Consider the following 10,809-nt stretch of genomic DNA (forward strand, 5'->3'; position numbering starts at 1 on the left):
AACCCTTTTATCTTATCTTGCTTATTAGGTTAGACATATTTAAGTTAACAGAAGTTGTGACATAATACCATTTAATGTAATATGATATTTATTTTTTGTGCCTAACAAAAGGTAAGGTTCTGTTGAGTTAGTGAATTCCCCATTTAATTTGACGTCATTATCCGACGCTATGGGTCTCAGCTGAAGCGTGTCCTACCTATTTTTTGGATTTGAATTAGAGTCAGTCAGGCATATAGTTTGGGGTACGGCATCTCATGATCAGTTTGACAATATTTTTCTTTGTCGTTGCTTTGTTGATTGTCGTGTCTCGTTTGGTAATAGCCAGGTTTTATTTTTTAGAGATTTGTTGTAATTTTTATCAGATTTTAAATAAATAAAACAAGATGGGAAGAAGTTCGGTTGAACTTAGCGGGACATTGAAGTGTTCGAACTACTTTTTCTTATTGGTGTCATTTGTAAGTAATTTTTTATGAAATAGTAATTTATAAAACTAAAACCAATATATAAATTTATTTTTTTTAACACGTATATTTTACATTAGCTTGGGGGTGCTACACTACTGGGTTTAGCCTTATGGACAGCTATTACTGTTGGAAGCTTCAGTCCAATTATAACGGGCGATGCCCCTGGCTTATTTCCTTCAGTTTATCTTATGATGGCCGCTGGTGCCCTTCTTATTTTTAACGCGGCTATCGGGATATTTGGAATACTCTTAGGCAGTCGAAACATACTAGTTGGGGTAAGATTTAAAGATCTAAAAAAGTATTTATTTTTTGTTTAAAATGACTTTTTGTCGAAATAAATATTAGTTTTAGGTTTTCATTTTTTTACAAGTATTTTTACAATGCTCGCGTTGTTTTTAGGCATGCTTCTTTATGGTTATTATCTTTATCGGACAAACGATTGGCGGGGTTTTAATGTTTGTGTATTATCCGATCGCTCGAAACGCAGCCCAGGAAAGTATTGCTCTTTATGATGTTCCTGGAAATGAAGATGTTAGGGATGGTTGGGACACCATCCAAGGAGTTGTAAGTATTCTAGTTTTGATGTTAGTGGTTTTAGGTTATTTATATATATAGTTTAAAATTGAAATAAAAAAATTATTGAGAAAGACATTCTGTTTTAAATATCAACGACTGTTCTTTGCATTAGAAATTTACAAATTAAATAATAACTGTTTAATAGTGATTATATTTATTACTATCTGTACAAATTGGTAGGTTGAATACACTTTAAAAGGGAAATTCAAGGCTTTCTTAAATGTAAATTAAGTCTCCTTTAAAAGGAAAAGCTAACGTCATCTTTAAAAATAAGGAATTTCAGGCACTTCGTGACACAGTTGACTGGTTTATAAGTGTTTTTATATTTGTATATATATTCTCTTTTCTGAAATACGAATATCGCATCTTATATTAGTTCATTATGTTCATTAGCTTGAATGTTGTGGAATGATAAGTGTAATGGATTGGAGCCGTCGTGTTGGCCCCCCTAATTTTCCACAAGTGCCCAACAACTGCTGCCGAGATAAATTCACATGCACTTCCGCCAGCGACCAACTTTTCACGACTCCATGCGACATTAAACTCCACTTATTCTTCCTTCTTGTGGGTGGCTTAGGACTTGGAATATTAATTTTTGAGGTATGTGACAGCCGTTTACAGTTGAACAACTAAGGTTTTGTAGTAATATAGTTGCACATTTACACTTGAACAACCAAGGTTATGTTTTTGCGTGTAGAAGCTACAATTGCGTTCTAATCATACTTCGCGGTTAACTGGCTCGGAATTTTTGTGTCTGAGTCTTTACTACGTAAATATTTGCCTGAGTAGCTTTCGGTTATAAGTTTTAAGGTATGAGGTTTACACTTCAGATATGGATTAATAATAAACTTAAGTTTTTAAGTATTAAACACTACATTTAAAATAAACACGAAAATAACAGAAGCTTAAAATTATTTTAATTTTAAAAATACGTATAGATTCAAGGTATAAAGGAGTTTATTTATAACAAAACCTGTTAAGAGAAAAGCAACGTCTATAGATCTTAACAAAACACTAAACAACAGTGTATTACGTTTTCTCGTCAACACCATAACAAAAACCTTATCCTAGCGAACAAATGAATACTAGGAAATTAAATGAACCATAAACCTGTGACTTTTTTCTCTTTGTTTTATTACAATAATACAGTAGGAGTAAATAAATGAATATCGCTATCGGAATTAGGTAATGTAATGTACTTGAATCATAGGATTTTTTTAACGGTAACGTTATAGGTATTACGTTATAGTTCAATAATTTTTAACTTTTTGTAATTTTTTAAAAACTTTTTAAGTAATTTTTTAACTTAGAAAATTTTTTAGAAACTTTTTAAGTAATTTTGCAATTTAATTAATTTTTTTTTGATTTTTAGTTATTAGCAATCGCTGTGATGGGGCTTGCGTTAAGAAATATGTGATAACAAGTTAAACATCCAACAATAGATTTTGAATCACAATTGTTTTCTGTTTTATTCTTTCAAAAAAATAAAACATATACACAGCTAAATGCTTGCTATTAATTGTTGTATACTTTAAAATATGTGTGTGTTAGTAATACTGTCACTATTTGTGTTAAAACTTTTTTCTTTTTCTATGTTTAACTTGACCCAATATACAAGTCATGTTAATTGTTTTTTTAAGATTGTGACGTCCTCTGTCACGAGATTTTTTAATGACGTCACATGTATATAAAGAGAAACTATATATAATAAGTTTTCAAGTCCATTTAAAAACAATATTTTTTGCTTTTTAGTCATTGTTTTATGTTTTACATTTTTAATAAAACTTCTATATAGCATCTATATGTTCATGTTGTATAGAAATGTAAGTCACTTTTCTGGAACGGGCCATTGTGAATGGTGAAATAAAAGAAATGTCAAATTTGGGCGTTTCCATTTAAAAGTATTACCAAAACTAATAATAAGAAATACTATTTATAAAAAACTTTACTTTATAAGTCTTGTTTTTATTTAGAATATTGTAGTATACATTTACCTATAAGTTATATATTAGATAATAGTTTTTAAAATATATACTAAATTTGGTAAAACTTTTTGGAAACACTTAAATTGCTTGAGGCGCAGTGGAAATGTTTCAGTAATAGCAGCTTCTTGAATTGGCCAGTTTTTGCTTCACTGACTTTCAATGGTTCGCTGTAGGGTTTTATTAGGTTGAGTGGTGACTACACCTACAAAGCGTGGTAGAAAAACTTTTTATACGAGCTTTTATTACTTAGTAAAAATGTGTCACCATTATTCGCATTTGTGCGCGTTATTAAAGTGTAGTGTAGCAATAAAAAAGCGAATAAAAAGAGCAGTAACTATGTAAGCTAGAACTTTTATTTTTTATGTATAAAATTACCTTATATTATATGTTATTATAGAAGAAACAAATCTAATTGTTTAAACACTATAATTAAATTTAATTGGTATGCGAAATACTATGCAATTATGTTTAGCTTATTAGTTTTTTATATTAGCGTAAACAATTTTTTGCATTGTGCAACTTAATTAAAATTTCAACGCTATGCAGCTCTTTTTAAATAGATTTTAATTTTAGTTTGGCTAGGACAGTCAGACAGTAAAGCTTTATTAAACAGTAACACCACATTACAAAAATATGTTTTATTTATATGGAATAGATTAGCGCACTGTCATGTGACTTTTCCTTTGCGTATGTATATGTTTAATTTTTCTACTGGAAACAGGATAGTTGGTTTAAATAATTTATAAGTTTGAAGCCAGCCTTTTATAGGTAGAAATACAGGAAGGACAAAGAAATTTTGGAACAGAGAAAAAGTGCGTTTGCATAAATAACAAAAAACAATTTAACTTTCCAGTTGTTATTGCGATTTAATTGGCAGTTGTTCTTTAAATAGTAGTGTGAATTTTGTTAAGGTTTTAATGCAGCAATAATCTATTGGTGTATTTATTGCCATTTCGTCAGTTGTTTAAATTTAATACTAATTTAAATACAAAAATGCTTTTTTATTGTTACTGAATGTTAAACATTATCTTTTGTTAGGTTTAATTGTGTGAAGTACAATGGATCTTGTTATTCCTTCATCTTTTATAAAGGCATAACATATTATTCATTTCTTTAATCTATAGGTAGTTTTTATATTGGTTATATTACTGCTGAGTTTGTTTTATTTCTGTGATTCATATAGGCTTGCGTTATCCGGTAACCCTATTGAAAATTATTGGGTCGTCCCTAAGTTACTACAAACATATTTTGCAATATCCTATATAGTTGGAAACGTAAATAAATATCGAATACAAAATAGTTGTAACTTGATATCTGTAAAAAATCACACATTTCGTTTTTAAAAAGTGAATAGATACGCATTGGTAATTGTTTAACGTTAGCAACTAGTTGTTTCCAGTCTTATTTTTAGCGTACTGTATTTCAAGTAGTTTTGGTGAAAGACTTCGTCAGAAATTTTATGTATTGTCATAGTACCGAAGTCTGTACATCAGCATAGAAAAGTGAAAACATGGACACGTAATTCAGCTAAAGAATTGTATAAACAGATAGATAAGAAATTTTAGCGCTCTCTGTTTGAAAACAGCAGCTGCCCACAGCACGTCCCTAAGGGCCACTTAATATAAATTTTATCACTTCGTCGAACTATAGTTGTTGAATAGTCAATGAAGTATTAAAATGTTAGCCAATTTTACTAACGTATTGTTGGGTTGTAATAAAAGTTTACAGTTTGGAATTGTGTTTAGTAAGGTAGCTTAATTTGAAACCGGTACCTATCTTGCTTATTTTTAATTCACAAATTCTAGAATTTTGTTTAACTTCTATAAACTTTGGGTATGCATAACATACAGTTACCTACACTAGATGTAAAAATCATTAGAAATAAGTAAAATCAATATTTTCGACATTTCATTAGATTTAAATTCAACACTGCTTTTAATTATTTTAAAAGTAATAAGTTTAGCAGTATAGTAATATCAAAACAAGAAAGCGTTGTGGATTGATGAAAAAGTACGCGCCTATCTATACACTATGCGTAATAAACAACAGATATAACAATGGATTGCGACACGGTTCGCAAAACACGAGCTTTACGATTTCGCTTAAGCTATGACGTGTGTTTTCTGAGTTTCAAAACATATTTAAAACGACTTGTAAGGCTTTTATAGTTTTCACTAGTCAAAAAGGGTTTAACCTCCCCTTTAAAATGAAAGTATAATTTCTGTTATTGCGCGAATTTATTAGTTTAGTTTTTAATATCTAGTAACACACTAGCCTACTTTTTATCTACACAGCTATTTTATTACAGTAGGTAGTAAAAGCATGTTCAGTTATAAAAACGTGAAAAGCTTCACATAATAATGTGATACCAGCAAGAATAATACAAAAACAAAATCAACAATTTTAATTTTTTGTTTAGATTTTAATATATTGAGAATTAATTTTGAAATAATTTGAAAAATAAAAATACAATCATGGACGGCGGATTAAGTTGCTGCAAGTATCTTATGTTTTTTTTCAACCTACTCATTTTTGTAAGTATCATTTCTTAGAATTATTGTTTTAATTTTATTTAAACTATAATTTGGTATTTGTATCATGGGCTATTAATAGCTGGTTCTGTCATTAAGTTAAAATAGAGCAATTTTTAATTGGCTTTACATTAGCCTAATTGATATTTGAATCTATGGTTTCTAAAAACAACAACGTAAATTTACGTTAAAGTCACCTTTAAATTAACTTCGTAAAATTGTATTTGTTTTCTGAATGAGATGTGACGTAGATTGTGATATTTTGTTGTTAGGGCGAGGTTTCATTAAGTAAGGAATTTAACCGTATCCTACACTATTGTGTGAATTATACGAGCGTTATGCTCGTTTCTTCTAACATTCCTATTTATAATGTTATTACACGATCATATTTGTACGTGATTTTACTCACTGAGCAAAGTACATGACTTAAATTCAGACGGTGAATTACTTAACCAAATGTTAACCCCTCTAAAACCAAAATAGTTACCCCATCTTATTTTGCCATTGTACTTGGAAGATTTGTTTGATATTATATTGGATCTATTTGTGGCTTTGCCTTTGCGTAACACTTTTTGTCTTTTTTCTCTTTCGTTCTCACTTTCTCTCTCTCTTTCTTTCTCTTTTTTCTTATTTTTTTATACATAACATATTCTTATATTTTGTTTATGTTATAGCTGAGCGGTACTGCGTTGTTGGCTGTGGGAATATGGGTTGTAGTAGGAGCCGATTCCTTCAAAGAGGTGATCAGTGATGACATGTCAATCTTCTCTGCGGTTTACATCATCATTGCTGTTGGCGTTCTCCTCTTCCTCGTTGGATTCCTTGGATGCTGCGGAGCTATCAAGGAGAACAGATTCTGTTTGGGAGCGGTTAGTGGGAAATTATTTATTAATTTAAAATTTGTGCTCAGTACTATCTGCACATTTAAACGCTTGTTATTTATCCTTTTTTATTTTTAGTTCTTTTTCATGGTATTGATTATCTTTATCATCGAAGTTGTCGGAGCTGTTTTGGCTTTTGTTTACTATCCAGATGCCCGGCAGGTGGCGGTAGATTCAATGCAGTTGTACGGTACGGAATCACCCGAAGGAAACTCCGCTACAGCTGCATGGGATGCTTTCCAAGAAGCGGTAATTTGAATGCACTGAACAGCCTTGAATCATGTATTTTATACATGTTTAATTTTTCTATCATTTTTGGTTTGATTTAGTTTACTTGCTGCGGTATCAATGGGCCACAGGACTGGGCTCAAATAGCCACAAAACCTACATGCTTTACCGCTATACCACCCCAATCTGGATGTGAAGCTGCCATCAAACATTACTTCTGGGTACTTGGGGGTATCTCAATCGGTGTACTCGTCATTGAGGTAAGTTTTGGTTAAACAAAAATTTTACGTAAGCTAAAACTATACGATATTATGCCTTGGGTTGGACTATATTATAGGTTAAGGTTAAAATATCTATTGTTTGATTGTAAACCAATTTTTTGTGGTCCCTTTCAACGATTTGTCATGGTTTAAATTTAGTTGCTGGCGATGATTTTCGCATGCTGTCTCTACACGAATGTTGGCAAGGATAGATATGCGTAAGCATCTCACTTTTGTCTCAAGGTGCTTACTGTACATATATACGTTTAACTGGACATTTCTAATTTTTAATTAACTTTCTAACCATAATTTGTCGCCGCATGATGGACTCAAGATCTACTGGCGGATATTATATTTTGATTCTGAAGCTGTTCATGCTATGACACTAGTTTTTTGTTTTTTCAAACGTCAGTTTAGTTAGAAGAATGGCATGTTGAAATAATTTGTTTCTGTACATAATATACACTTCAAGGAGTATAGCAGTATTTTGTAACAATGAAACATTGAAACATTTATTTAGATTCCAACAAAACGGTTGTTTACCTGTTTAAAAAAAACAATTTGTTTTACAAAATCATTCTGTACTAAAATACTCTGTATCTTATAACCACAATTTCTGTTCTTTCGATCTATACACAATAAAATATTGCATGTAGTAAAAAAAATGTTGTTTGTCAAGTTTAAAAAAAAGGTTTAGGTTATAAATATTGTGTTCATTAAAAAAATTTACAAGCAAAAAAGGAAATTAATAACGCCATCATTATTTTTTCGGCCAAAAATAGCATTTCGATGTGCGTAAAAAACACAATCAGTAAATTTAATGAAGCCATTCTGTTTTGTTACATACGTAAGGTATGATTTTTGTTCTATATTAATATAAGACATTGCAATACTTTGCCATTGCGAACAAACTATTCATATTTCATACAATCAAAGGATGTAATAAAACGTCATTAACAACCGGGAAGCGAAAGGCAAAAAAAAACTATATTTTTTTAACTTTTATAAAGAAGAAGATTTGCTAAATGCATAGTTAGTTTAGTTTAAATTTGGAGAAGAATCAAGATTTTATTCAATATTTTTATTTTCTGTAGTTAGTTAATAACATATATAAAAAAGTATTACAAAACGAAAATATAGAAAATGAATAAAAACATTCTATCATGCTGTAAATGTCTAATGATCATTTTTGGATGCTTAGTTACCGTAAGTATTTTCTTTATGTACATCAACTAGAATTAGAAAAACAAACTAATTTATAGTTAGGCCTCAAATTTGCCCTTCTACAACCTTATATCATTTAAATAAACAAAGTAATTCTAGTCTGTGTTATTTAGCTTTGCGGTGGCATTTTAGTCGGGGTTGGAATATGGGGGTTAGTTGATGGGGACAAATTCTCCTCACTTATTTCCAATGTTTCTGTTGTTAACAACGCAGTGATAACATTGATTGTGCTTGGCTGTGTGGTATTTCTGGCTGGATTTATTGGCTGCACTGGCGCGATAAAAGAAAGCAAGTGCTTGTTAGGATTGGTATGTCGTCAAATTTGTGTAACCCATTTTTTTAGATAAAATATTTTTTTCAAAAAATATTAATCTGTCATTTTATTTCCAGTTTTTTAGTGTCATGCTGTTGTTGTTTATCGCTGAGTTTGTGATAATAACTTTGCTATTCGTTTACTTTCCTCGACTTAAGGACGCAGCACAAACGTTGTTGAATTACACAAATTCAACAAAGACAACTTGGGATTCAATACAATCCTCGGTAATAATAGATTTAGTTAAAACTTTTTATTACACAAACTCTAGCTTTGAAATGTCATACTTTTTTAATTAAGTTTTACAAAAAAAGCTCTTTACTATTGCACAAACTGTACACATTAAAAATTGATTAAAGATTAACGTGGTAGCTATAATCTAACATTAACATAATTCGTAAGAACAAGCGACGGGGTGATGTGTGGGACTACAAAATTGACCTTACGACATGCGGGCTTGGTTCAATCTCTACCGCTGCCATGCTAGCGATCTTGAGTAAGGTGCCTTAAATGGTTTAAATTCCTGCCAAGCCAAAAATAAGTTCGAAGATTAGTTGCAAATATGATTTATGAAAACCACAACTGCTAAAGTCAACTCTAGAATAGTTTATGTTATTCTATGTTACTATAATGTAGTCTGCTCTTCAGCAACGATATATAAGTACAATAAAAAGGAATTATATTTAGTTGCAATGTTGTGGATTTACCCGGCCTCAAGACTGGGAATCAATGTTCGAGTTTCCACCTTCCTGTTGCTCAGTCACTTCGACTTGTTCGTTAACATCTGAATCCTTGTACTCTCAAGGTTGTGAGGTTGCAATCAGAGGCTATTTCTGGATAATCGGGGGTATTGCAATCGGGGTTTTGGTGTTTGAGGTATTTTAAACACATACAAATATTATAGACAATTGTTTAATAAATCGCTTTATTTTTTGTAGCTTTTGGCCATGATTTTTACTTGCTGTTTACACCAAGGCATTAGCGGATACGAAATAGCATAATAAATATTTTGATTTATTATCTATTGTTCTACAATGATGATAGTTCTTACCCTGCCGTTGTTTTCAGCCTGATTAAAATTTTATGTGACTTTATTTTTGGGCTTTTTGTTACCTTAAAAAATATAATTTAATATTGATTTTTAAATAAGTAAAGTTTTCAGTTTAAATTTGTATCAGTTGTAAAATTTTTGTTCTTTTTTTGTTTGTTTTTCACTTTTTAAATTTTTTTGTGCGGATTGATATTTTAAATTGTATGGCTATGATGTAAAAATCTTATGACTATGTAAAATATTACAGTGTTTTTTTGGCTGAAGGCTAAACAGCGTATAAGTGTGTTTTCTAAGTTTTGAGAGAATTTAAAAACGACTTGTAGAGCTTTTTAATTTTTACAAAACAAATAGGATTTAACTTCCCCATTAAAATAAAAGTATTATTCCTGTTATCGCGCAAATTTAACAGTTTAGTTTTTGCTATCTAGTAACATACTACGATACTTCGTAGCTGTATGGCTATAATATTACAGTATATTTAGTTGCTGGCAATGATTTTCGCATGCAGTTTCTACACGAATGTTGGCAAGGATAGATATGCGTAAGCATCTCACTTTTGTCTCAGGTTGCTTACTGTACATACGTTTAACTGGACATTTTTCATTTTTATTTAACATTCTAACCATAATTTGTCGCCGCATGATGGACTCAAGATCTACTAAGTTTTTTCATGTGTAGAACTATTATTTCTTTAGATCTTTTGAAACATTTTAGCAGAAATACACTTAACAAAATGTTCCCACATTACGTGAAGGCATTCCATTGCCTTAGGTGACTTTTCAGAATTTTAACTTACTTGTTAATATTGTTATGTACTCATATGCCGCCGTCATCGTTTACTGCCTGAATTGGATCTATTCTTGGCCCTCTACCTACGTGACCACGTGGGCGCGCCTGTGATTTGTTTTATAGTTGGTGTAACGAAATAGCATGACAAATATTTTGATCTATTATCTATTGTTCTACAACGATGACGGTTTTTATCCTTCCTTAGTTTTCAGCCTGAATAATATTTTATTTTACTTTATTTTGGGGCATTTTGTTCCTTAACTTACATAATTTAAGATTTTTTTACGCAGATTGCAAATTAAATGTGTAGCCTAGGATGTTGTTAAACTTATATTTATATTTCTGTTTGTTTTTTAGTTTTTTAACTGTTTTGTGCGGATGTAGATTTTAAATTACATGGCTATTATGCAGAAATCATAAGACTATGTGAAATCTTATACATTATTTTTTTGGCTTTAGGCTAAACAAAGTATGAAATGATAAGATAAAATTTGTAAGTTTAAAAAT

The 10,809-nt window shown here is 30.7% G+C and overlaps 2 protein-coding genes across 2 annotated transcripts; both read left to right on the forward strand.

The window, feature by feature from the left end:
- Positions 1–262: 262 nt before the first annotated feature.
- Positions 263–2,839, forward strand: LOC145754825 (tetraspanin-9-like). Its single transcript, XM_082570963.1, has 5 exons — positions 263–455; positions 542–739; positions 864–1,028; positions 1,434–1,640; positions 2,413–2,839. The coding sequence occupies exons 1-5, from the start codon at positions 384–386 to the stop codon at positions 2,455–2,457; spliced, it is 687 nt and encodes a 228-aa protein (XP_082427089.1). The 5' UTR covers positions 263–383; the 3' UTR covers positions 2,458–2,839.
- A 2,576-nt stretch (positions 2,840–5,415) lies between these two features.
- On the forward strand, positions 5,416–9,478 carry LOC145764185 (tetraspanin-8-like). Its single transcript, XM_082575787.1, has 10 exons — positions 5,416–5,559; positions 6,231–6,425; positions 6,516–6,686; positions 6,767–6,925; positions 7,085–7,143; positions 7,936–7,957; positions 8,263–8,457; positions 8,540–8,689; positions 9,150–9,338; positions 9,401–9,478. The coding sequence occupies exons 1-10, from the start codon at positions 5,500–5,502 to the stop codon at positions 9,461–9,463; spliced, it is 1,263 nt and encodes a 420-aa protein (XP_082431913.1). The 5' UTR covers positions 5,416–5,499; the 3' UTR covers positions 9,464–9,478.
- Positions 9,479–10,809: the final 1,331 nt, after the last annotated feature.

The sequence above is a fragment of the Corella eumyota genome, chromosome 1, assembly GCF_963082875.1.
Source record: "Corella eumyota chromosome 1, kaCorEumy4.1, whole genome shotgun sequence".
Taxonomy (NCBI): Eukaryota; Metazoa; Chordata; class Ascidiacea; order Phlebobranchia; family Corellidae; genus Corella; species Corella eumyota.